The sequence below is a fragment of the Motacilla alba genome, chromosome 12, assembly GCF_015832195.1.
Source record: "Motacilla alba alba isolate MOTALB_02 chromosome 12, Motacilla_alba_V1.0_pri, whole genome shotgun sequence".
Taxonomy (NCBI): domain Eukaryota; kingdom Metazoa; phylum Chordata; class Aves; order Passeriformes; family Motacillidae; genus Motacilla; species Motacilla alba.
In genome coordinates, this window is record NC_052027.1 from 9,706,137 (window position 1) to 9,733,648 (window position 27,512).

At 44.4% G+C, this 27,512-nt stretch overlaps 1 protein-coding gene across 10 annotated transcripts in view; it reads left to right on the plus strand.

The window, feature by feature from the left end:
- Positions 1 to 27,512, plus strand: part of GRIP2 (glutamate receptor interacting protein 2) — a 267,188-nt gene that overhangs the window by 173,254 nt on the left and 66,422 nt on the right. The window contains exon 1 of one of the 10 annotated variants that reach the window (XM_038148768.1): positions 12,062 to 12,873. The exons of the other annotated variants lie outside the window; for them this stretch is intronic. Within the exon in view, the coding sequence (XP_038004696.1) occupies positions 12,834 to 12,873 (40 nt within the window). The 5' untranslated portion in view covers positions 12,062 to 12,833. Of the gene's footprint in view, positions 1 to 12,061; positions 12,874 to 27,512 lie in introns of those variants that run through there. 10 annotated transcript variants of the gene reach the window in all.

Consider the following 27,512-nt stretch of genomic DNA (forward strand, 5'->3'; position numbering starts at 1 on the left):
TGTTGAGGTGACTCTTCTGTCCTGGGGTTTCTGCTAGACATGGAAGCTGTGTCCTCTGCAGTGGTGTGAGGATGAGCTCATTGCAGGGACGTCTCTGTGGGCTGGTGAGAAAACACACAGGAAGGTCCCCACCAGCCTTAAATCTGTGACCTCACGGCACAGAGCTGCTGTCCAGTGTGTTCCTGGTCTCAGTGCAGAGGTTTGCCCACCCTGCAGCTCCCCATGTACCATGGTGGCCCATGGAGGAAGAGCTGGTGATGGTGCTGTCCACTGCTGCCTGGCAGCTTTGCAGAAAATCTGGATGTGTACTTAGAAAATGTGCATGTATAGCTGTCCTGTTCTCCAAATGAAATAACATTGTCCAGTAACCAACCAATATATTTGCACCTGATGTTTCGAGAAGAATGTATCTTGCAGTACTGTCTGGACTAGGTCTTTCTGAAAGCTGGAAAATTTGGGATACTATGGCCTTTCAACAGCTGGAGTATAAAGAAAGCACCTACCCTGGGATGGGCCTTGGAAGAAGTAACAGAAAAGTGACCCCTCTACACAAAATCTGAGACTTAAAAACTGTTGGGGGCATGAAACAAAGGGAAAAACTCCTCTGATGGGGAATTGCATCTTACTTTGTCAGGCTTTTTCCTCGGCCTCAATGACTTCAACACAGCTGTGATGGCATAAATCAGCTGCGCCATGTAAACACCTACATTTTCTTTGTGTTCTGTTGCTATAGAAACTTTCCCAAAGCCTGGGTACCAACACAGTCACTTTGCTGTTTTGGGAACACTGGATGCCTCTAAGCTGGGGGCATCCAGTCCAGAAGATCTCCTGTAGACTTAGGCCCATTCTGGAAAGGACTTTTTTTGGCTGCTGCATTTGGGCTGCTGAGGTATTAAAGAAAGTGAAGATCTGCATCCACTCAGTGCCAGCTTTATTCCCTGGTGACAGGAGATGGGTTTCCGCTGAGCATGCTGCCCTCTGTTAACTGTGGGTATTTGGGAGATTCTTAAATACAGTATTATATCCCTAATTATGCAGAAATCCTTCAATCTGGTGTGTTTCATCTGGAATTATGCTCGACCGTCAAATCCTGCCAAATACCTTCTTAGAGCGAGGGAGGCTGGTGCACTCGGGTTGCTCTCTGCAGAGAGGAGAATCCCGGCCACGAGGCCACGGCTCCCAGCCCTGGATGGATCCCAGCTGTGGATGCTGCTGGAGTGGCTCTGCCAATGTCTTTTTTCACAGGGGACAGCGGGTACACCCAGCTTCCCTCACCCATGTGGTCCCAGTGTAAACATTCATGTTGTTGGAAGCTTCCCAAGTAAGGGGAGCATTTTTATTTGTGGAGTTCCTTTATGGCAGTGCTTCCAGAGTGGTTCCTTCTAACCCAAGTGATTCCATGAAGAAGGGAAAGAAGAGAGTGGCTTGGAGAGAGGATTGATGCAGCAGCTACAGTAATGACCTGTGAAGAACATTTGCACCTTCCTCCTCCAATACCCTTCTCCTCTGGCTAAATCACTGTACACCAGGAGTGAGTCATTCTGGGGATAACTACAGCTGCATGATGCTTTGTATATTTAATAATGTATTTAATGTAGCTGCAATTCAGATCACAAATACCCTTTGTAATGGTGAGACTACTGCCTAAAAAACATCCTGATGGGCTTGAGACAATGCTATTTCTAAAGGAATCCACTTTTAATTACTTTGGAACACCACATAAAGTGTAAGTAACTGCTAGGCAGCCATGCCTGGGCACCATCTACATGCAGTGGTCTCCAGGAGTGTGTGGTTACTGCAGGGGTGCACCTGAAATCTTGCAAGGAAGCTTTAATGTCCCCATTGTGACCTGCCCCTCAGGTGTTGCTTGCTGGTTCAGAGCCTCTGTAGGTGTCACTGCTCTGTCTGATTGTTTTGATCAAGACCTGTTTGATCCTGTTGTCTGTCCCCTAACATCAATTCTCAGCTATAAAGAAAGCAAACCCATAATTTCCACTCAAATCTCCACATCCTACTAAGCCTTGTGCTGCTTTCAGAAATGAATTAATAGTTGAGTAAATGGGGTTTATAGTACAGTATATTTTGGAGAATAAATATTCATAAGTGATCACTCTGTAAATAATTGCACAGAATATTTCTATTACAAAAAGCTTTTTCTAGGAAGCTCTTCTGGAATGCTAGTTCAGTTCTGCAGTAGGTCTGTGACTGCATGTCAGGGATGTCAGCTAATATGAAGGTGAGTGATCACAAAACTACAAAACTAGGTCTTCATAGTGCTTCTTACTGCTTTCAGAAAATAATTTTCTCTGTGCTTTTTTTGTCTTCCTTTGAAAAGAAGAAGACAGTCAAAGCATCTTTTTTGCCAAATGTACAGCTTTAAAACTTGTTTTTCTTGGCCATAATTTATCCAGTGTTGATTCTGGCTTGGATTCTGTGTGTTCATGTTTGTGGGGTAATAAGGTTTTCAGTATTGTTCCCAGTGGCTCTTGCACAGAAGTGCACTCTTGGAGGAGGAGGTGTAGCTCTAGAGAGTCAGCTTCTGCAGGATTTTTGTGCCTTTGAGTACCAGAAGCAACACCCAGGAAAGCAATAATGAACAAATATCTAACTTTTAATGCCTTCTTGCCCAAGTAACTACCAATTTTCAGCATGTGAAGAGCTGCTGGGGTAGCAGAGAGTGTGCACTTGCTGCCTCTTCTCATGTGTAATCTAAAGGTACAAATGATAAAGCATCTTTCCCATAAACTAGGTCACTGGGTTAAGAGAGTTTTGAAAATATCCCCTTCTAACCCATGCCTCTAGTATCTCAGCATCCATCTAGATTTTAATATGGTTATATGCTTATGATGTGTCTGTCATCTGCTTGCTCTGAGGATTTTCTTCCTTAGTTGAGGAAATACTTTGCAAGATCAAGATCACTGCTGAATGCAGGATGATGCTGTGACTGGCAACAATTCATCTTCATTTGAACACTAAATATTCCAATTCACCAGCTAATGAAAGGCTTGAATTAGGATAGCAACATCGTGACTGTTCCAGGAAGGGTTTGAAAAGGCAATATTGAGCTGTACTTCACACAAATTCAGTTTTAAAAAACTAGCTGAGCTTTTGAAATTTCTGAGTATGGTACCCATTCCCTAGACTCTTGTGTCTTCTGCTTCCATGGGTTTGTCTGAGACACTCTTGTAGGGGTAGTGTTTGCACTGCTTCCTTCCTGGGTTTGAGTAGGTTCTTTTTGATAGTGATTCAGCAGAAAATTCTAGGTTTTAGGGAGAGGAGGAATAGGGGAAGCAGTTACTGAGCTGCATTTGCTGTTCTGTCAAAAGAGATGAATCTTCTCTTTAGTTTTCTGATTGCTAAAGTTAGGAAATTGATTCAAGGGACTTGAGATGACCTGTTCTCTAGGCAAACATATCCTTCTCCTTGGCCATTCCAGGGGAAGCCCTGGAGATGCTGTTAGACAGCTCACACAGGGATCCCTTCCCTGGTACCTTCCTGAACAGCACTGCTGAGACATTATGATACAAAACATTAGCTTGACTTGTTGATTCAAACACTAAATGCTTCCTCCTTCTCCTGATACCTTTTGGGCCCAAGTGTGATCTCCAGTCTGGGCAGGGTGGGCTGGCACACTTTTACTCCTAATGGTGAGGCCTCCCCTGGTCTCGTCATGGGAATAGGAAAAGTTGCTTTGCTAACAGGTGTGTTACCCCTTTGGGACTGGTAATCAGCATCCTGCAAGGAGGTGCCAGATGCTGGTTTTCTGAGCAGCAGGAGCGCAGATTTCAGGTGAAGAAGGACTTGGTCTTCCTTGCCCTGCAGCAGCAAGAGCTGAATGGCCACGACCTCATTTTGTTAGTTTAAGATGTCTTTGAAAATACCTTTTCTCCCCCTCCCCTCTTTCTGAGAAATAGGCTTCACTCTGCCTTGGATCAAGGCAACCCCTTTTTCTCATGTAGTATAAATTCCATCTAGTCCAGGTAGTCAAGATTCCCAACTAGCTTTTTGGGCAGTCTGTGAGAGCAATAGGTCATAGCTGTCACTGTGGTTAATAGAATTAATTTCTCTCTTTTTAAATGTAAGGCAGTTGTTCTCCCATCTGCCTCCTTTAAATCTTCTCCCAGCCCAGAGCTTAACAGCCAGGTCCCAGCCACCCTGAGGTTTGTGGGAGGTTTCATGTTCTGACTTTCGTGGCATAATGACTTTTCTGCCTGTGTCCAGATGACACTGACTACCAGTTACAAAAGGAACACGGTAAATTCATCTGTTAGCTGCTCTCTCTCCTGCAAGATTTACTTCCATCAGGGATTTTTACAGCCCAATGCTGTGTCTTTCGTGATGGGGATGTGTGGTGGAGGAAATTTATTGTTCCCTTCCTAATAGATAGCTGTAATTTCATTTCAGAACAAGCACTTTATGTGCAAGGAGGAGATTCCATTATGCCTCCACACAGCATTGGGAGCATCTGTGGCAGTGGGGTATTTGGATTAAAGAGAGTAAAGGCTGCACATCTGCTGCCCTCCACCCCTATTCACAGAACCAAGTGTTAATCCTAAAGAAAAGAGAGCAATTAGCTTGTAAACCTTTCCTGAACCCACTGGAAGATTAGCCATTTTCAATTAAAGCTTTTCAGCTGGAAAGATAATGGGCTAAAATTTCCAGCTTTAAAAAAATACTATTATTGACCATGTGGCTTTATTTCTGCCAATTTGCGTCCTTTATAATTAGCTACCCTGGGATAATTAGCAGTGCCTCACACCGTACCCTGATCCCCACTCTCTCCCCACACAACGCAAACGGGGAACTGACTTTGTGGTTGGTCTCTTGGCCTGCTGCGGCTGATGTGGATCCACTGGTGCTGTCCGGACCCACGCTGGGGATGAGCCTAAGCAGTGTTTTATAGGTGACTGGAACACACCAGTGAAAGGATAAACCTTTACAGGCTGCTGGGAGGATGAGCCTAAGCAGTGTTTTATAGGTGACTGGAACACACCAGTGAAAGGATAAACCTTTACAGGCTGCTGGGAGCGTGCTGGAACTGCTCCCGGGGAGACCGGATGGGAGCAGGGAGGCTGCTCCCATGCTGCAAACCTGCACTAACAAGCCATTTGCAGTCCCTCAGGGAGCTCCGCATGTTCTGAAGCCAAAATACTTCATAAATCACCGGTCTCGGCACTTGAGGGTTACCCGGAGCTGTGTGTGGCTCTGCCTTGCCCCAGCTTGGGAGGTAAAACGTGACAAGCTGGAGCGGGAGCGGAGCGGGCAGCCGGGAACACCTCGCCCGGCACACGCGGCTGCACCGGCGCGGCCCGAGGGCGGCTGCGAGCTCCAGCGTCCCTGAGGGCGGCTGGGGGGAGCCGGGAGCCCTCCTGAGGCAGCGGGGCAGCCTGACCTGGTTCCACCCCGCGCTGGGAAGCTGCTGCCTGTGGCGTGGCAGTGCCTTTCGTGTCGTGTCTGTCTGCTTTCTGTGATCGGTCCCCCCGCGCTCCTGCGGCCGCCGCGGAGCGTGGGTGGCACTGCTGCTGCCCGCCGTGGGCTGTGCTGCCGAGCCGGCCTGGGGGACAGCCGGGGCTGGGGCCGACACCGGCCCGCGGCCTCGTCCAGCGCTGCCTGCCCGCTCAGCTGGGCACCCCTTCTGCGCTGCCTTGTGGCCCCTGCTACCACGAGGTAATGTCGCCTGCTTTGGTGGCTTTGGTCCCTACATGTGACTCTGAAGCACAGCCGTGTGCTGCTGGCAGTGGCTGGGCTACGGCTGGGCAAAAGACGAGAGGAAGGCTGACCTTTCAGGGAGCCGCCCGGCCATGCAGCCTGAGGTGCCTCACATGAGGCACCTCCTCAGCCAAGGACTTCTGAATGAGGTGAGCCCGCTGAGATATCTGAATGCAAAACCATCCAGAGCTCTGACTCCTGCGTGCTACGTGGGCTGTGCTTTTTCTGAGTCACCAAAATTATTGATATTGCTTCTAGTTCTTGGCTATCTCCCATACAGACCTTGGCCATGTCCCACCTAGCTTTGCCTTGTCTCTTCTGGAAGAGTTGTACAGCTCAGATGCTGCATAGTAGCATGCTAGAGCATATATAAAAGCCATTACAGTTTTTTTTTTGGTGGAGGAATACATCTTGGTGCTCTTGGGATTTCACTGGCCTTATCATGCTGCTGATACTAATATTGTCTTTTGCAGTCAATGCTTTTCCTGCTATTTCTTTGTTGAAACACATATGAAAATGTGCCTTGGAAAATATTTTATATCTGAGCTAGTTAATACAGCACCTTGGAGAGAAAGTGTCTGATGCAACAGAGTACAAATGAAGGCTCATTAAGCAGGAATTCAGTGATTCTACTGAATGCCCCAGCAATTAAATTTCATCTTGTTTCATATGCAGGTCAGGAGAGTTAGGAAAGAGAATAGAGGCAGCAGAGCAATGTGGCTCTGTACTATGCAAATTAGTGTTAACATGGCATTTCATTTATTGTTAATGCATTGTTACACTGCTACTCATTGAAAAGAAACTGTGTGACAACGGGTAAGACTGATGACCCACTTGCTTATTTTTCCATCTGCATTGGCAGCATTGCCTCTGCAGAGACCAGTGCCAAGATGAATCCTTTAAGGGGAAGATGCAGAGGTTTTTCTTCCCACAGGCAGGAGTGGAGTAGGATGCTGACTAAGACCTGTCCTACAGGTTGCAGCATTGCCTCTTTCTCTGTCTTATGGGGTGAGATGTGGCATGGCCACATCCCTGCTACTAGAAGGGTCCTCTCTTTGGGCTCAAGCACTGCATCCTTTTAGATCAAGAGGAGGAAGTCCCTACTACTGCAAAAACCTGAGCTCTTGTGGCATGTATCATGGTAAGGGGTTTAGGGATGCTGATGTGCTTTGCAGCCCTATCCACATGCTCACACCTCTGCTCCCTGCCGTCCTTTGGGCTGATTGAGCTCTAAGGGTGTGTCCTATTCTTGTAGGGCTGCAGCGCCTGTTTCCCAGTTTCTCTCTATTTCCAAAGGTCTGTAGCAGAATATGTTTTCTCTCATCTGTACTTTGATTGTGTTGGAGCTTGTTTCACCTAAACTGCTCGCCCATAGTGTGGAAGGAAGGTGGATGCAGGCCAGCTGCTAAAAGACCCATCACTCTTTTCATTCTTGGTGATATGAATAAAATATAAAGAAGAAACAGCATTTTTGGTGAAGATCGCCAACAGGCCCTTTCAGGGCAGCCAGTGGTGCAGATATTGAAGTGCCAAGTGCAACTGCCATGCACGTGCTGTGGATTGGAGGGGTTTAATGACCTTAAAACTGGAAATCAGTCCCATCATTTGAAAAGTTTAGATGCTTACTGTGCTTACTTGCCCACCATATTTTTTGTGGGTTTTTTCTTTTTTTTTCTTTTTTTTTTCCTTGTTTTTTTCTGTCAACAAATTGCTATCATTCCAGTGCATGGATCACTAAAAGCTGGGAAGTAGGCATTTTGTTTCCTCTAGTGGTATGGTGCTGCTCTTGCTTTCTGTGTCTGCATGGTTCCTCCAATCACACACATGCTCGAGGATTTTACCAGTGTCATAAGGCTGTGGGATACCAGCCAGCTCTATTGCCATGAAAGATTTGAGGGGGTAAAAAGTAAAACCAATTAGGAGAATCTCTAAAGAAGGGGGGGGGTTGTTTATTTTGCCTAGAAAAAGTACTTGTTCTGTAAATAAAGCCACAGAAGTAGAGATAAATGGGAGAAATATGCTCTGTCTACCTGCAAGTGTTGAACCTGCATGCAACTTCCAGAGCTCTGCTCCTTTTGGACCAGGTCATAAACTCCAACCTTGCCCTGGCATGGCTGCTGGTTGTTGTTGTATCTTTAACCTCCTGCTGCATTTCTTATTGTTGTGTCTTGTCAAGCTCATCTCCATTTGGCTTAAAAAAATCATTGTAAAGCCAAGATTCACTTTTGTGGGGATGACCTTTGCTAACAAGGTCCCTGAACGAGCTCTTTTGTATCATTAGAGCTGGCTGGGGAATAAAGGACCTTGTACTTTCCTGCAGCCTATTTGTCTTCCACTGTTTCTCTTATCAGCACTGGGGTCTCCAGCCCCAGTGTGTCCTACTCTGATTACCCAGAAAAATGTGTAGGAACCATTTTTATTGTGCTCTGATGGCGGAGGGAATGGATGGGGGTCTTGGAAGTACCTTTGCTCTGTAAAGGAAGTATTCTGTCTCCGTGCTCTGTGTGTGTGCATGCAGCATGGGTTCTAATTGCTTACTGGATGGGTCAATTTATCTTTCAGTGTTCATTACCCGTAATAAATTAATGTTTAGGACTGGCTGGTGGAATTTGCACTTGAAGAAAAGAACAATCAAGGACTTCTTCCTCTGGCTCCATTATTAAGCTGTTTAAATACCCTTAAAGATTTTTTTCTTTTCAAGTCCCTTCTCCATTTGCCATAAAAATATATCGATGAAACAGTGCATTGCATTTTGGGGTTGCATGTGAAAATCAGGGCATCTGCTTAGACCAGAGATGAGGCCTGAGGCTGATATGCAGTTGTCTGGGGTTTCTAAATAAGCACAACTATGTAAAATTGGAGCAGATGAAATGGAGCAAATGTGCAGCCAGTGGGTAGCTGGGTAATCAGCTGTGAAGTCTCTTCCACCAGGAGAGTGATGGGTCTGCCTTTTGTCCCTCCTCCTCCTCTCTGTCTGTTGCAACCAAAAAATCAATCAAAGAAGGGTATAGGCTCTCCAAACTTCTTGATTTTTGTGCAGAAATGATTAGAATTCCCAGTAAAAACTGTCTTTCCCAGTAGGACAACTGGAAGCACTGGGTCTGCTTTGACAGAAACAAGCCTTGAGAGGGTGGATGAGCAGGAAGATGCGTCCCCAGCCCCAGGGGTCCCTGGTGTACAGGCGTGTATTATTAAATGGAAGGAGTAGGATGAGAAGAAGGAGATGGCAATGGAAAATCTTAATTTAACATCTGAAGTAAAAAAAAGTAGAAAGCATCTGTGTCAGTCTCTTCTGAACCTTCCCTAACCCAAAGCAATTTCTGTTGCTATTAATATCATTTTATATGCGGTTGGAACGTCGGTGTTTCTCTGCGCTAAGTGCATGTGGTTGGGGGTTTTTCCTCATCGTCTTCTTGTGGCTCACTGTTCATTATGTTCATTCAGCTGTCTTCGGAGAGTCTCCTGAGACTTCCTAATGTGGAGTGATGTAAGATTCTCTCTGTGTTCTCCACAGCTCAGAGCATGTTCAATGCTAAATGGTTCACATCAGGTTCTTGTGTGAGCATTCCACAGTCCTGTGACTTCTGACAAGGATCCTTTTGGATGTGGTTAAATAAATAATGGTTACAAATACCCATCAAACACTGGACTAAATAATGGATATTCTGAATAGCCTGTGATCTTCCCTCTCCTGTCCTCCCTGTCTTGTTTGGATAAACGTGTATTCTGTAAATGTCGCCCCAACAGTTTAGGCCGTGTAAGGTTTGCAGCATCACTCTCACCAAGGTCCTGGGAGGATTTGTAAGGCAGCTCTGGAGAGATATGTATGAGTTTCACAAGCACACAGGATGCGGGGGGTACAAGAAATGCATTAGTACATGTCTGTGCATGTAAAGGTAGATATTCCTTACTTACAACAAATGAACTTTACTCAAAGGGCAGCCTGTTCCTGAGAAAAGTAAATGCCCATTTCTGTAGAGCGGGTGCTTCACTGGCATCAGCACTTCAGTTGTATGGATGAGAACCATGAGCCTGCATGGATGGATGTTTCCAATAGGGACTATCCAGAAGCTCTCTAGCCATGGACTGTCCTCAGCCTGTGCTGTCTTTTTCCTTGAGCATTTTATACTGATGTGGAGGTGCAAGAAAGCATTTCCTAAACCCTCTTTCCTCCTGGAATGGTAATAGGAGATCAGAATATGCCAAAAACACAGAACTGAGATTTTTTTTTTGTTTTCTTTTTTTTTCCTGTGAAAAGAGTTTTTTAACCTCCACAAAATTAACTTATTTTAAAAACCATACATTGGTAGGTGAGGCTTGTATGTAGTTGATATTGCCAGAGAATTTTTGGAAAGTTGCTAATTCTGAGCACACAAAGTTTATGTCAAGAAGGTACAGGACAATGCACAGACTGTTCCTGAAACATCAAAACTCCACATACTGTTCCTCGAGTTTGTCACCATAGCATAGGTTGATGCCTCATGCTCTTTTATGACACCTACACATTTTGATGCCATACCATATGTTTTTGTTCTGCCTTGTTTTCTTGGGGTGTGTGGTGTATTCTTTCCCTTCCCCATTAGAAACTCAAGCTGTTCACTTCAACTGGTTTTAATGTAGTGCCACCTGAAACATGAAGAAAGTGTTGTGTTTGTGGATTTTGGCCAGAAACCATAGAGTAAACATCTTTGTCCTCTCCAGGCTCCTGATGCTCTGGTGTCCTGCCAAGCAGCTCAACGAATGCCACCAGCAATTCTAGGCTTGAAATGCCCAAATGCCTCTTCCTTCTCCATCAACATCAGAGGAATGGGGCAGCTCCAGCCAGTTCTCAGCCACAAAAACAAGCAGTTGAAGCTTCTTGTGTATTAGACTTGTGCTCTCACACACTTTCTTTGTGCAGCAGATAACCTGGGAAGAATTTTATGGTGGTGTAAACACACAATTATTTTAAATTTTTCTTTAAAACACCATTTTAGTGACATCCATTTCATGGCATCCAAAGCAACTGGCTATTCTCAAATTAGCAGCTTCTTGTATTTGTGGTGCAACTGGTAATATTTTTTCTTTAAGATGAAATTTCTCTGCAGCAATAGCATTAATAGCTGTGTGAAAAGATTTCTAATTATAAATTTTGCCTCAATTACTAATTAAGTCTATTGTCAGACTGAATAACTTCTTTTAAACAAATTATGGCCCAAAATATCTCTTTTGTTAGTAGTTTTTTTATTACTAAGTGATTTTATTCCTTTTGTAGAAGTTATCCTCTCATGAAACAGCTGAATTTGAATAGAGATGCTGCTGCATTCCAAGCTGAACAAGAGCTCTGGCATTAGGCTGAAACCCAGTTATCCTCCTCCACACCGAGTTAGGGCCCCTAGGTCTGTAAAAATTTCCTGCTGGTGCATTCAGATGCGTTTAGTTCCTCTCGATTTATCCTGATTTCTTTCCTAAGGAAACAAAGCTTAACCTTGCTGCCTTTCCATGAGCTTCCTTCTAAATTTGTGACCTCTTGGCTACTTTCAGACAAATCTAGTAGCAGTCTCAACCATGACTGGACCCTCATACAAAAACGTGGATGCCTTTTGTGCCTTAGTCCATGCTCATCTTGATCTCTCTTCACTGTTTGTGGGAATAATCTTGCTGTTATAGATGACAGTAGTTCTCAAGGGAATAGGGTGACTGTGGAGAATGCTGCCATGAGCTGGTTAGCACAGTTTGCATGTCACAGCTTGGCTGGGAAGGGGACCTGCACAGTGCTGGAGGCAGGATCTGACCCTGTGCACACCCTAATAGCCCCATGGCCAGGGTGTTGGCATACCCTGCATGTTCTGGATCTTCAACACAAATCAGCCAACTTTTCCATTTTAGTAGTAAAGGAAGGAGACACTGGTTTACTGCAACCATTTCTTCCTAGGCCAGTGCCCTTTCCTTTCCCGGTGCAGGGCCAGCAGTTTCGAGGGAAGTCATGCAGCATCTTGTCCTGGAGGACCAAACTCCCCGAGACCAGCTGGGTCCCAGCAGTGCCCTCAAAGCCTCCTCTCGCCCAGATCTCAGCACAGGGACGGCATGCCTTTTGCCCGTGCTGATTCCTCCGCCCTTCCTAAGGAAGGGTTAAACCGAGTTTTCAGCAAACGCTGTAGAGAGGACACAAGGCTGCAGCCTCATATTCCCTTACGAGCACCGTGTGTGTGTATGTTTGGGAGGCTCTGTAATGCTTTGACAGCAGCTTGACATTGCCTTGAAAGGTGCTGGAGGCTCTGCAAGCACTTGCCAAGAGGGGGTGGGGGAGAGGAAAGTGTGTCAGGCAACACTGCAGTCGCAGCCTCTTCTTGTGCTCAGCCCCGCTGCTGCTGCTGCTGCAACTGCAACTGCTGCTGCAACTGCAGCTGCAACTCGGGGGCTGCTGCGCGGCTCCGCTGCCGGCCAAGTTCTGGCGCTGAGCGCGGCGCGGGGGCAGCGCTGCCTCCGCCGCAGCACCGCCTGCCCGCCCCCTCCCGTCTATGCCTTTTTTTATTCCCCCAACCCCCGCCTGAAATGCCCACGAAAGCTTCCGAGGGGCTCGGGCAGGAAGGGGCCAGCGCAGCTCCATGGGATGATGCCCGCTCTCCGCCGGCGGGGCGCGGGGTGGAATTCCGCCGGGAATGAAGTGCTCGCTCGACATTTGCTGCATCTGCCGGAGCGTCAGGGTTCAGTGGCTGCCTCCCCTTCAACCAGCTGTTCCGGTTAATCACTGCGCTTCCAACTTTTGCTTGGCAATGCCTGATGGACAGTGGAGCCGAGAGAACTAGCACCGGATTTTTTTAAAAAAACCCATTTTAAAAAAAACCCCATACCCTTCATTTTCCTATTTCTACACAGGACTGGCGAGCCGCACGTTAAACAGCCGTGTAAAGATATTTCTTCCTAAAGGATTGCCACGTTTCTGAGTCCTCGCAAACTGGAGAGCCCCGGACGATCGTGCTCGATCTCGCTGCCGGGCAGTGCGGGAGCCGCGTGTGCGCCGCAGCCGCGCTCGGCGGTGGGAGGCAGCCCGGGCTGCCCGGGAAGGGATTCCAGCGCGGGCAGGGGCAGAAAACGGAGCGGCTCTTACAATTAGTTGAATGATTTGATAGATAACAGCAGACATGCTTTGTGGACTGAAAAAGGATTTGCAGTCAGACTTTGGTGAGTGAGCCTTGTCTGTATTTTTTTTTTTCGCCCTTGTCCAGTAGTTTACTTCTGTTTAATCTGATTTTCTTTAAGAGTCTTTAATATCATGAACAGTTTCACGTGCTACTTTCAAAGTGGTTTTACAAATCCAAACGGTTGCATGCAAACTTAATTGCTTTGATTTGTGAAATATTTCTTGGCTTCTCTGTAAAGAATTTCTCCCTGTGACCACTGGAGAGTACCCTTCAGGCTGCCTTCTCCTTCTCCACCTGGAAGATTGGCAGTCACAGGGGCTGTTCTTATGGCACCTCAGATATTGTGGAGCCTTCACAACTGTTTTGGCTTTTTAAAAAACAAAATCTAAATGTAGCTCCTTATTTTCCAGGCTCAGTGTGTGAATGGTCTGGGCATTCGGCAATAGTGATTACAGGGCTGGGAAGGAAGAAGGGACTCTGCTGAATGTGGTGGGATCACTGCCATTGCCCCCCCTCCTGTATAATCCACTATTACCTTGTCTAATAAATATTTCAGCTCCTGCTGGAAATCTGCCATTTCAATGAGCTGCTAACCCCTGCTTTAGATACGAGTTCACTGTTACTGTGGAGTATAAAAAAAATCGATTTCATTTCTACAAAAGAGTAGGTAGATGAGTGCAGAAGGGCACCTTTACAAAGGGCAGGCATCAAATTGCAGCCCCAGTCTTTCCAGGATGGACAGGCTCTTATATTTCTAACTGAGTGCAATATTCTGGTACTTTGTTGCATGCTGTAGCTCTGCTTGTTGCAGCTGAATGTGCTGCATGGAGCTTGTCTTCCGCTCTGAGGCAAGCATTTCCCTTCTGAAGGCAAAGATGTTGGAGTTGGAAGTACAGAGGTAATTTACGGTTTCTGAATCATTTTGCACTGCCTGAAGTGATGTAGTGAGACTGACTTCGTCCTCTCCTTGGCATCAAGAAGCCCTAAAGCATGAACCTAACTTCAGAAAATTGTTTTCCCTCCCTAAATCTGAGGGTAAGATGAACCAGGTGGAAAGCATCTTAGCCTGGCTGTGTTGGCTAATCCCATGGATAGTGACTGGAGGCAATGTCCACCTACTATACCAGCACAGCAAGAAGCATTTTGGGGGCTTAATTTGAAGCTACCAGAGACACGTTGATGAGTCCTGATAGGCTCAGGGAGTCTGGGTGTGTGACTTGGCAGGAATGTGCTTGTTCCATGGAAAGATCAAAAGACAACTTGGCAAAATCTCACACTGCTTTTGGGGTTGAGCCAGGACCTGGGCCCTGGTTTGGAGGTGGCTGACACTGAGTGTGCTCAAGGGGTCTCCTTGATGCCACCAGCCACAGGGTCATTTGTGAAGCCCTTCCAACGTGACACCAGAGACATCTGGTGCTTCAAGATGGCTGTGTTGTTGCAAATGGTGATGTTGTCTGGAGGCTGGGTGATCAGATGAGAAATTTTCCTGATGTCAGCCCCAAACATTTCTCGAGAATCTTGGGCCAATGTTGTGTCACATACAAGGGAATGGTGCAGTCACTGGGTGGGTAAGGAAGCTTTTTTACCCTGGTGTCATACCCTCACAGCTTATGCTTATGGTACTCCTGAGGACCAAGACCATGGCTTTCATGGGAATGCTTTCTGGAAATCTAGAATGGAAGCAATGTAGGGAATTGCAATCTTACCACTCATTTTAGCATTTTAAGTGGAATAGGCAAAACCAAATGGATTGTTTCAAAGAAGCACCCAAATATTTCAGAAGTGCTTTTTGGGCCCACTACTATTAGGGCATTGGTGACTTCTTTTCTTTCTGTCAGTTGCTTTCAGATATTTTTTGATGGGACATTTTAATCATAGAGAGATTTTGTGTGTCCTTCAGAATGGAAGGATCAGAAAACACAAAGTAGCAGTGATGTTTTATGGGAAGTAGTGTTTATTTTCTATTTAGAATGAGTGGTTCTGCTGCTAGCAGGCGATTGTGTTTCCACAAGAACCTTTGTACTCCTGCTGTTGGAGGACTTCCCTGAAATCCTTTATGGCCTTTCTGAAATCCAGGAACATCCTCTGTGTTTTGCTCTAGCAAACTTCACATTCAGTCAGTCCTTACTGCAGGATCACTGCAGAAATGGGCAGAGCAACAGAACTCACTGAATCTCCTTCGTGCTGCTCCAAGTGACCCACTGAAGATCCCATCCCAAACCAGCCCACGTCAAATGTTAATTGAGGACAGCACAGACAACTTCAGAAGACCATTTATCTTTCAGATGTGTCCATTTGGGTGACTTAATTATTTTTGATTTTTTAAAATACAGTTTGTATAGAAGGCAAAGGAAGAATAAAGATAGTAGATGAGTGAGGATGTTCAGTGCTTTTCTGTTTGGGTTTAGGTGTGGGTTTTTTTGTAGACATTAGAAGCCATGCTTTTAGCATGAGATGGACTCTCTGCAGACCAAGGAGAGCAGAATTTCCTGTCCTTTTTCCAGACTGGCAATCTGCACCCTTTATTGCAGGACGGGAATGGCCAGAAAAAGAGACCTGTTAATAGATCTCTACCCTTTCCTGCTCTCGGTTTTCAAGGGATCAGCTCCCCCGTTCTCTCACTGCTTGCCAAATAAGCAGGGGAATGAAAGAATAGAAAAAAACATGCCTGAAAGGGATAGAAAACTAATGTGAGGAGCAAGAATAAGACAGGAGGAAATCTTCATAGATAAATCTCCTAGGAAGAAAGATTTTATCTTTGTTATTGAAGAATTCATCACAATAGTGCTATTTAATATAAGTCCTGCTCATCAGGCTGCTTACGTCACTTGTCAGCTTTGCCTCAGTTGCAGCCAAATGAAAGATTAAGAGAAAAACTAACTGGGGTGTGTGTACCAAGATAAACATCTCTGGGTCTGAATCATTGATCTTAATATCCTTGAGCCAAAACTGGGCAGAGAGAGTTTGTGCTATTCCTCTGCCTTGAGATAGTATCGGCCATACCTGTGATATCATCCATCCACCTGCATTTGAATATATTCAATCTGGGAACACCGTATCAGCTCAAATTAATTCAGTACTCTGAAATATTAAGACTTTGCTTATTTTTAATTTCAGTACCTTTGTATTCTGTCCTAACACAGATGACAGATTACTGCTTTCCCTCTGTGTATCACATCCAAATATCTGAAGAAAGCAATAATTTTTTTTCCTCCTCCTGCTCTTCTTTTTAGCATAGGCAACTCATCTCTCCCCCCAGCCTCAAAAGTTGTCCTGCAGATGTCTGACCAGCCTGCACTGATTCAGCCTGATGGAACTCCAGCTGGGCCACATAGTTGTTGAGCAGTGGTACCCAATCCTGGGGACTGTATTCAAGCCAGGGCCTTTATCAGTGCTGAGTAAAAGAAAATGATGATTTCACAGATTTTGTAGACTATACCCACCTTGCTTGCAGCAGGGTGTTAGCTCTTGCATATGACATGGCACTGTGGATTTACATTTGGTTTGCAGCCCACAGTATCTGAAGAGTCCTTGCTGTCACTTTGATAGTTTTTCCCCATCCTTCATTCATTAGATTGTTTCTGCCTGGGTCTGGTAGCTTGCATGCCCCTCTACCAAATTGTACATCTGTCCTTTCATGTATGAGTCATTCTGGGTTCAAAATTTACTTCCCAGCCTGCTTCCAGTCCCTCATGCCTTGTGGCTGTCAGTAAACTTAATAAGATCTCTGCAACCATCCAGGCCATTTAGAGAAAACTTGGAACCATACCAGGCTGGTGGAGGGTCCTCACAGAACTTCATTTAATACATCTTTCCCTCCTGATTGTGAACAACTGATGAATTTTCTCAGTGTGTGGTTTTCCAATCAGTTTTGCATACACTTCATAATCATCTGTATCCTGCTTCCCAAACATACTTACAAAAATAGCATGTGAAACAGTGTCAGAAGCGTTTCTAAAATTGAGATATAGCAACTTGCATTTTCTGTCTATCCAGAAATGTTACTCTCATATGGAAAGCAATTGAGTGGGCATGACTTATTTATGGTAGATTCAGGTTTGCAGTTAGTCCTCCTCATTTGGTGTTAACAGCTCACACACAGATAGCTCCAGGAACTGAAAGGAGGGTGATGGATTTGTCATTCTCTCACCCCCACTCTGGTAGCATGTTGTTTTGGTTTGGTTTTTTTAAACTGAACATTGCATTTTATTCCTCAGCCTTGTGATGTCTTACCCCTCCTCCTTAGGTTCTTATGGATACCTCCTGATGGCTTTAGGACTTTGGTGACCAGGTCTCTAAAGTTTTGTTGACTAAACTTTTAAGTATAAATGAGCTGATCTGTGCTGTCAAAATGAATTCTTGCTCTTTTCTAGAGATTACGCATTCTACTGAAATTGATCTTTTCTAGAAGAAAACAGATGAAAGTAATATCCTACAGCTTTTCATGGCCTATAGAAACAATTTTTTAAATTCAGTTTTTCTCCTCCAGTATGGAGGTTACTGAGTTTTTCTCTCAAATGCTTGTGGTCAAGCACATCTTATTACTACAGATTTGTTAAGAGAAGGATGTTTTTCAGTGCTAAGACCAGGGAGATTTGATACAAATGTTGGTCCACAGTGTCAGTTGAACAACTTCTATAGAGGTTTTCTCTTCAGTGTTAGATGTTGGATCCCAGTTTCCAGCCCAGGCGTTAACCTCCCTGCCACCCTGCTTAAAAAAATTTCATTGCCATTGGAAGAGGTTCAGTCTGGCTTAGAGTGACCCATAGAAGGGGACTGAGTTTCATGTGGTGTGTCAAGTCTTGCTTTTGGCTTTATGTCTAGGATCATTGTTTTTTATAATGGTTCTTCTGTTTCATTAATCCATGGAAGGCAAGGGTAGCTGCCCTGCCAAAGTGCTTGCATATGTTAGGGCATGAAGGATTTGATTTCTTTTGAAAATGGACTGTTAAAATTGATTGTGTGCGGATGTTAGTGTTTACTGTTTGTGATATTATCCACCTAACTCAAGGGTGGAAACCATGGAATTTTACCCAGAAGGTTAGAAAAAGATATTGGGCAACTTGGAGACAAGGGCACCTCTGCTTTTGTGTGTAGGCGTGTGTAGGCATGTGTGGATGTTGCAAATAAACGAAACAATTAAATCTAACAAGTAATAATCAGAAAGATGTGCTAATGCAGAGCTGGAGTGGGAAAAGTAGAGCAAAAAAAAAAAAAATCAGCCATGTTCATCAATTGACAATGAAATGCTACCAGGCATAAGAACATTTAAGGCTCTTTTCAGCTGTCGGTTCAGCTACTGCATAAATTTTAGCATGTGAGTAATCCCATCAGGGTAGGCATAGTCTTAAGCCTTGATAGGATGGGGCCCCCAGGTCATTGTACGCCTGTCTATTCAAGGTGGCAGATTTTGGTTTCAAGACAAACGTGCTTGTGTGTGCGTTAGGAAATTCTGGGTCTGTGACAGTCTGACTGCTTGTCTGCTTCTGATTTTTTTTTCTTATAATATTATTATTATTATTCTGTTCATAACAACAACAAAAAATTACTAACTGAGCATGATGTTCTTAGCTGCCAAGTTTATTAATCTATGGATTTACAAATCAGTTCTAACTTGAAATGTGCAAAATCACACAGGATGAAGAATTTCTCTCCCTCCATTCCTAACAATTGCCACCCCCGATTTTTTTATTTCAATAGAAGTATTGTTTTTCCTTTGACCGTGTTTTTGTTCAAGGATCTGATAATTATATGCTTAGAGATGATGGCTTTTCAAAAGCATCTTTCCCAGCAATTTTCAACTGGAGATGTGGATAAAAATATCTCCCCATTTTTTATCAGAAATGTTTTCAGTAATGTGCAATTATGAGCTCTGCCTTCATTCAATTCATCCTGGAAGAATTTGCTTCACAGGGAAATTCGTTTCCTAGCTGCTGTAGATGCCAGCATAGTTGGCAGCTGCAGGTTTTGTGGGGAGGAGGGAAAAGAAAGGCCCAGAAATTAAAATTGCTCTGAAGTAAATTGATCTCAACACCTGGAAACCATGAAAAGATGGAATATCATACTTTTTTGTTAAATCATTGTTAAGCTGCTTTGCATGTCAGTCCCAAAACGGCCCTGTAAATTATTTACTGTAGCTGAGAGATGAAGAGATCATCACCTTCATCACTCCTCACAAGTGATCTGTTTCTTACTGTGCAGGTTCATGTTAGCAAGGTGAAGGCATTGTGGTTTTCTTGCCAGCAGTACTCCAACTTCCAGCCTTAATATATAATCAACACTTGTGTGGTTTATCATAATGAAGCTGTGAGGTAGGAGCTGGCTCAGGTCTGGGGAGAACAGCATTGGTGAGGTCTGGGGAGCAGTTTCAAAAGCATAAACATGCTTTTGTCCTGGGAGGCAAGAACTTGTGCTGGAAAGAGTATGATCTGGCTCCCTGCTGCCAGGTGTGTGGATGAAAACAGGATTTGTTGCATTCCTTCTACATCTTTCCCAAAGTAGGGATGTAGGTCCCTGATCTGGTGTGTGCTTCTGTTTTGGAGGTCATGCGCCAAGTTGTTTGCAGAGATTGAGTAAAGTGACTTGTTTGAGACTCCAGGTAATTCTTCCCTCCCAAGTTGTGTCCCTCCTTCGAGCCCTCTCAGTACGTGGGAAGCCCAGAGGTCCAGCATCCTCAGCCCCTGCCTTATGGGAGCTCTCACCTGAGGCTGAGGGTGGGATGGCACAGCCCCAGACATCTGCTTTCCCAGCCAAATAGCTGACTTCAGTCATGGATCTGCTCCTTGGTCTTTGAGCAACCACATGCATGACCATACAAATGGTGAGGGTCTGAGTCAGACCTCCAGCAGTCCCCACTGTTGTGCCACCACCCCACATGGTGGAGATGTTGCAGCAATTAATCTGCTTCTCCTTCAGATTTCAGTGGAGATCCCCTCCTTTCCCCTTGTGGGCATGATGGCTGATCCATACAGGGTCCTTACTGCAGTGAATCCTTCATCCTGAAATATGAGGGAAATAGCCTGCTCCTGCCCCAGTGATTTATAGAGGATAATTTCATTATGGAATGTGGTGCCATTTGTGTAGGATTAAACTCTTGGCATCAGATGAAGGTATGTGTTTTGCTAAGGATTTTTTTTTTCAATTATGTAATGCATTTCCCATACAACCCACTGTGTAAAGAGATCCTTCCTGCCATGAGACGCTGTGCTCTGCTGCTCCTGCTCCCAGAATGCCTCCAGCCTGCAGCCCAGCAGCCCCCAGGAGCAGGGGGGATTTTGGGGCACCATCTCTGCAGATTCAGCCTCAGTTGATGCCTCTGCAGCAGTGAAGCCATGCAGGGGAATCACGGGGATGTGAGTCTGAGGTAGGAATGGACTACATGGGGTCCTGGGATAGAGCCATAGAGGTATGCCTGGAATCAGTGGGAAGATGCTCAAGTATGTGCAGATCTGGATGAGACAGCCCAGGTGACTTGTAAACCTAGTACCTGTGGAGTTAAAATCAGAGTGAAGTTAGAAGAGCTCAGAGACAGAGGGTGCTCATTGCTTCATTCACTCATTGCTTCCTATTTTCCTCTGAACCCAGGTGTCACTCTGTGGTCCATTGCTCCCTTGCCTGTCTGTGCTGTGCAGCATGTGGATCTTCTCCCTGCCATTCCCTGCTCCTTGCTGCTGTAGCCAGGCCATGAGAGGTGACTACTGCTGTTAAGGTGGTGGCAAATACCACCCAGCTCCAGGCTGGCTGCAGAGACTGTCAAGAGATAGGTGCCGTGGTTTGTGAGGCTGGACAAGAGGCTTGAGACAGCAGAGAATTTTATTATAATAATAATAATAATAATAATAATAATAATAATAATAATAATAATAATAATAATAATAATAATAATAATAATAATTATTATTATTATTATTATTATTATTATTTCAAAGAAGAATCAAAGAAACTCCTCTTCCCCCTTGTATTTCAATTTATCCCCAACCTTCTTACTCAAGTGAGCTTGGCAGAGGGGCCCCATCACTTAGAGGAGGGATAAGTATTCACCTTACAGGAACTGGAAAACAAAATGTTTGGAAACTGTGGTGGAGGCGGGCAAGCAGAGCTCCACTGGCTTTCCCTCCTTTGTAAAGGACCCTTTATAATTCAGCAGCTGACTCCAGCAGCGTCATGAGCTATAATAGGCAATTAGCTCCTAGCAGATTTATGTGACACCGTGTTTTATAAGCAAACAGTCATGTGTGTGTAGTCATTAAATGGACCTGCTGTATCTGATGTTCACTGAGACAATCTCTTCCCCCTCACCTCCCTGAGCACACACTCAGCTCTCCTGCAGCAGTGTGGATGCACAGACATCCATACTTGTGTGAAATGGTGGAGATGTGTCGTCAGCAGCTGCCTTTGGTTCTGGCATGCAGTGGCAAGAGGTAAACTTTTGGCAATATTTGCTTTTGGAGAGTCCAGACTCCATCTGGAGGTTAGAGAGGTGGGAATGGGAGATATCTGGTGCAAGGATGTCCCCCCACAATCCTGAGGACCCCTGGTGAGGTGAGGGGCTGGATGGGCACTTGCACAGTACCCTGCCAAGGACTGGCATCCAAGTTTTTGCAGTGGATGCCAGTCCACTGACATTCTCTTCTCCAGACTTGGAAAGGAGTCAGGTTTAGTATTCACAGTTAATTTTAGACATACCTGCGCATGCAGCTCTTCCACACATCCATTACACACTCTACAGAACCTGCTGGTTTTAATTTTTATTAGCACAAGTGCCTTGTTGAATCAAAATTAAGTGGGTATTTGGAAGCATAATGTGAAGCATTACATTTAATGGCCTGTGTTCCTGCCTGGAGAAAGGCTGTCACATGCATCTTCTCTCTTCCCAGGACTCTGCAGTCTTTAGCTACACCTGAATTTTCCTGAGTTCATTGCTACTTCCTATCATCTGTAAACTGTAAAACTCCCAGCTGCAACCATTCAGGTGTGTGTTGCATCTTTTCAGATGTATGGCCTCATTCTGCTGCTCACCTGCCTGGCCTTGGGTTGTGGTATGTGGGGAGAGGGCAGGTTTGGGGTGCAGGTGGAGCTGTGCTGCTGGAGCTCCTCAGCTCAGCCCTGGGAGAGCTCGTGTGCCTCTCCCCTTCTTATTCACGTTCCCTTCCCTTGTTCAGGGGGAGCAGGGGTCTGCCTGGGGCAATGCAAAACTGACTTTTCCTTAGTCCTAGGCATGAATCTGCCAGTCCCTCTGGTGTTTGTGATGGTCGGGAGAGCTGGGACTCTCACCAAATTGCAAGTGCTGTTTTAACCAGTGCCCCCATTTCCCAACCTGAGGCTCCTTGTGGCCATACCTTGCTTCTGCCTAATCCTTTGATTGCCATGGTTTTGCGTTTCAAAAAAGGCCAAGGGAAAATTAACCCACAGAACTATGGGGCATGAATTCTTCACAGAGCAGGATTTCCATGTGAAAATCTCATTGTTGTTTTGGCTTACAGGTACTCGCAAGAAATATCTTTGTGAGCTTTTCAGAGGGTCACAGAGCACAGCTTGCAGCATTTTGTTCTGAATTTCACCAGGAGTTACCATGTCTTTGGTGAATTCTTATGCTGGCTGAAGTTGAGACTGGGTTCTCCACCTGTTTTGTTTCACCTGTGTGATATAAAGCAACTGGAAACCAGCACAGCAGTTTGCATTAAGACAGCCATGAAAAACAGCTGGAATACATTAATAACTCTGCTGGAGCAGGGTCTCATCCTTCTTTCATACTGAACAGATGTTTGCTTTCATTGAAGTGGTGCTGTGCTGATCTTTGACATCAGCCTGCTTGGAGGCTGGGAGGTTGGCAGAGTCTGAAGCCAAGTCAAGGCTTAATGGGAAGCAAGAAGTGGGCAAACACAAGAGCTGAGCTTGTTGGAAGCAAGATTTAATGGGCAATTTAGGCAAATTTTTAACAGCTGGTTTGATGAGATCAGACTGCACCAGTTCCAACATCAATTAACTTGGAGCTTTGGAACTTTCATGTTTTACCTTGTTGTCCTGCTAAATCTAATATTCCTTGATTCTTCGATTTCTCTTCTTCTCCCCACTTCCTTTCATTTTAAGTGAGGCTCTTGCTTACTCTTTCTTTAGTCATTTAGCTGTAAGCTTATTCCATCTCTCACACAGCTCCTGTGAATCCTCCTGACACAGTCTAGGATAAATCAGCCTGGGCTCATACATGGGCCATTGCATAAGAGATGGTTTGTGTGTCAGAGTCTAAAATCTACATATGTTTAGATCAGTCCTGAAGTGGGAACATCTGTATGTATTAATATATAATGGCTTTTACCACATGAATGAATAATCCAACTCCCACGATTTGGTATTTACTTTTTTTGAAACATTGCTACTTAGCTGAACACTGAGGGAGAATCACATTTATGGGAATTAAGTCTTAGTAAGGTTTAGCGGAGCTTTGTGGATAAGCTGGAAACAAGTCTAAATGGGGTGCCAGAAATCTTTCTTTTAAAATAGTTAATGCTGTCTGGAATTTCTTCCTTATTTTTTGACTCCCACTGGTTTTTAAGCACTTTGCATCAAAATGCAGTGCAAATCTGGGATAAAGCACCTGATTTGCCACCTACTGCATTAAATGTCTTCCTCTGTGATGTCACCTTCCTGCAGCACCAGCTGTCTTTGCAGTGCTAAAATAGGTTCCCAAACCTTGGGGGCTGCGCTGTGAGCTGGGGGCTCCAGCTGGGGCATCACCCTATTGCTGGCAAACCTGGCTGTGAGATGCTTTAGTGTGCTGGCCCATGGGATGTTGCAAAAGGCTGTTGGAGATAAGTTTTACCTGAATCTATTTGCTCACTTCACACCTTGATCCCTGGCTCACGCTTTTATTAAATGTTACTGCACTGAAATGCATCTCTTCTCTTGCCTGATTTGCCAGTGGTTTTTTTTTTGTTTGTTTTGTTTTGTTCTGCTGTTTTTGTTTTCCTGTGGTTTGCAAGGGTTTTCTTATTGCTCTTGGCACTGAGTTTGATGCATACCACACATGAACCTGTATCAATCTCAGCCACCTCTTGAACTGGCACTGTAAATCTCCCAAATTTGATCCTTCATTTAATTTTCTGTGCCTTTCCTCTGAGTCAGAGCAGACTTGTAATTGGGAGCAGAGAAAGGGTGCTCACCTGGATATGTGGTAGGGTGACCTTCCTTGAAAAAGTCCTCCTGGGCTCCCCTTACCCACCCCTTGTTATATCTTGCTGGTACAAGTGTTGCTTATGTCAAACTGATGAGATCATCAGGGAAGCAAGATGTGATTTGCTTTTACAGAAGCAAAAAGAAAGGGGCTTTTTCCAACTCATCCAAGGAGCTGTGTTTTCTAAAAGGTTTCCTTAAGCTTGCTGTACCTCTCTTCAGTTGGTCTCCACATGGGCTGCTGTAAGTTTAGAGGTGCTAAATTTTTGAGTGTGCTCTTTGGGGCACATAATTTACTTTTGTAACAAAGACTCTTTTTAAAGTACTATAGAAGTAAAACAAAAAAAGGCATTACAGCTGTAGCTAAGTCCCTGTTTGTAAAGGATTAAGAGGCTGAATGTTGGCACAATGTCTTTTTGCCACCTCATCTTCCCTGTGTGGGGAAGAATCCAGTGGTTTTTCCTTTGCTTTGTCTACTGCCTGTCACAAGAGATTTGCTCTTGACAATTTGTCTGCTGAAGTGAGAAAAGTTATCTGCCTGTAGAAAAGCCCAGAATTAAAAACTGTTGTCTCAAGCCCCTGATTTACAAACTCCAGGATATCCAATGGTAGTTTTCATTTCTTCTATTTCAGAACGTGTGCTCTGTTTTTTTACTTCCTGCCCAGGTATAAATTGGGAAATAGGTATTCCAGTTTTCCTCTGTTTAAAATTAAACATCTTTTCACCATAAAAAAGTAGCTCAGGGAACCCTGGCAGTCATTGCTTTTTGTCTCTGTGCAGCAATATTGATGTATCCTTCTGCTTCATTTGAGGTGGGATCTTCAGCTTTGAGCTGGTCAAAACTGCAGAAGAGATTAATTATAGGCAAAAATTATCCTTTCACTGAACCGTGATATTTCTTTTCAGCCAATTTAATCCCAGATGGCACCATCACCTGTTTTGTTTTGGGTTTTTTGGTAAGATTGGGTTGTGACTGAGCCATTCAACATCTAGTCTCACTCCCTGCATAATACAGGTCAAAGAGCTTAGTTCCTGTGAGCCATCCTCTGAATTGCCTAAGGGCTGCCAAATACTTCTGAGAAAGATGTCCATCCATCATGCCAAGACATTCTGTAACACAGTGTCCAGGTGGTTAATTCTTTGCATTCAGTGGAAAGAGAGGACATGCACATGTTCCAACATCTAGGATGCATCTATAGCTTTGCTTCTCAAATTCTGGCTCTCTAGCTCTGCCCTGAAGACTTCTGTGCTCTCCTTCCAGGCTCACACAGCAGACCAGATTGCCTTCTCCCTTCTCTTCAGTAGAGCCCTACCTTGTACTTCCCAAACTCCTTTGCTCGCTGGAAAGTTAACAGCCTCTTGATTTAACAGTTCTTTTGTAAGATCTTGGAGGATGAAAGACAACAAGTACCGTTTTTAAAGCAATCATAATAGGGATCAAAGGAGAGTTTGTAAAAAGCAAAATAGGTGCAAGAATTTGCTATCACTATCACTGCAGCAAATTGATTTCCACTTCAGAAGATGGAAGTCCAGACTTCTCCCTGTTCTGTCACTCCCAAGCTGTTGCTTTGTGCTTCGTGTTCCCACCCAGGCTGTGCATGGGGGTGCCCAGCTCTTGGCACTGCCAATGGCCCTTGAGTCTTGTCTCCCTGTCTTCTCCCTGGATCTCTGTGAGTCCAACCCCAGCATTAAGGTAAGACAGTAAAAACCCAAAAGACAGCAAGATGAAATATATTTTAATACGGACATTGATAATGTTTTTAGCTTCAACTATTGACATGTCAAAAAATAAAAGGTTTTGCCTGCTAGGGTGTAGCTTTTGACAAGCTGCCTTAGTTGGAAGGCAGCTTGGAGCCAAATCCTGCACAGTGAAAACATTCCACGATGGTTTTCATTAAAGCAAACCTTGTTTTCCTTTTTTGACTAACTCCAGGGTTTTTAAAGAAGAAAGTAATAGTGGCCTCTAGACTTAGGTGGCACCAGTGATTTGAGTCCTAAAGTCTAATAAACTGACAGTACTTAATTTCATTTGATTGAAAACCCACAATAGAGCTGTCTTTTATTATTTGATTTTACTCCACAGTCACTTAGCATGGCATTTGGAGCTTGGAAGAAGGTAGGTCCTCAGGGTTTGGATTCAGCAGGCTGCATTTCTTATTCACCTCCATATTTAAGAAAGAGTTTAGAAGCTTACATGGAGTTAATAGGGAGAATTGATTCTCTTGCCAGCTAGGATTTACTGCTGCCTGCTGCTTAGATTAATAAATCCAGTTGTATCTAATGAGGCATTCTTCCTTGGGAATGATGTTAGACTTTATTGGTAATTTCTCACCATATTACAATTGCTAGCTTGGATAATTTCCATGAAAGATCAGTCTGAAAATGTATCTTATTGCTCTAGAATTTTTACTCTTGAAAGTTAGTTTCTTCAGATAACACAATCAATATATCAGCAATATTTCATCTTTCTAGCTTAGAGTTGGACTCTCCCCAGTACACTCTACGCTGCTTAATAAGAGAAATTGCCAGATTGACTGGAAAATGTAACTTTAATAACATCATTTCAGGCACTGGAACCATTGAGAAATAATAATCTCATGCAGTTGGTTTTTGCACTATTCTTTTCTCTCCTGCACAGAATTACTGTGAATGCTCTGTGTGAGTCTGTGTGTGCAAATGACCTGCAAGGGGGTGAGGCACTGCAGGGCTTCCTCTGCCACTGGGTCATCCACAAATATAAACTGATGAAACTGTCTGAAAATGCCTGGGAGGATGAGAAGGATTGAAGGAAGGGAAGTCTCTCTCCATTTCTCTCTTTCTATTTTTAAACACTAGAAATGCAAATCTTGCTGGGAACTGCTTAAGAAAAGTGAACAGGAGAGGGCTCAGTGAGTGAAGAGGGATCTTCTTGGTGTTGGTGTTGTTAGAGGATTGTTAGGAAGAGATGGATAAAAGTGAAGATTCTTGGATTTTGTTTGGGAAAAGCTATTTGTGCTGAAGATCCAGCCTGTGAAATCCCTCAAGCAGCTCTTAATAAGCCTAACTTAATGCACAAAATCATATCCTCACTAGAATCAGGAGAGAGTCATCCCTGATACTTTTAAATGAAAGAAACAAAAATTACATGCTACTTCAGAAGAACAACATAAGCTCCTCTGAACAGAAGAGCAAAAGAATGCTTCATTTCCAGCAGTTCTGCATCCACTATCCCCCGGTTTCCTCCCTACCATGCAGAGGAAAATGAGTGGTGGAGTTGGTCTAGACCTGGTTAGCACAACAGCTCTTTGCTTTTCTGAGATCAATAACTTAAGTCTTTTCTACTCAAAACACATTTTTATTGAAAATTACAGGATTATAAACCTATTTCAGGCTGCACTCTCTCTCCTCTCCAGGCTGATGGATATTGGCCACTGGATTCCAGAGGTAGAGAGGACAGTAGATGAACAGCATGGGAATTTAACTTTCATACAAAATGAGGAGAGAGAAAAAAAGGAGCTGGTTTTAATAAT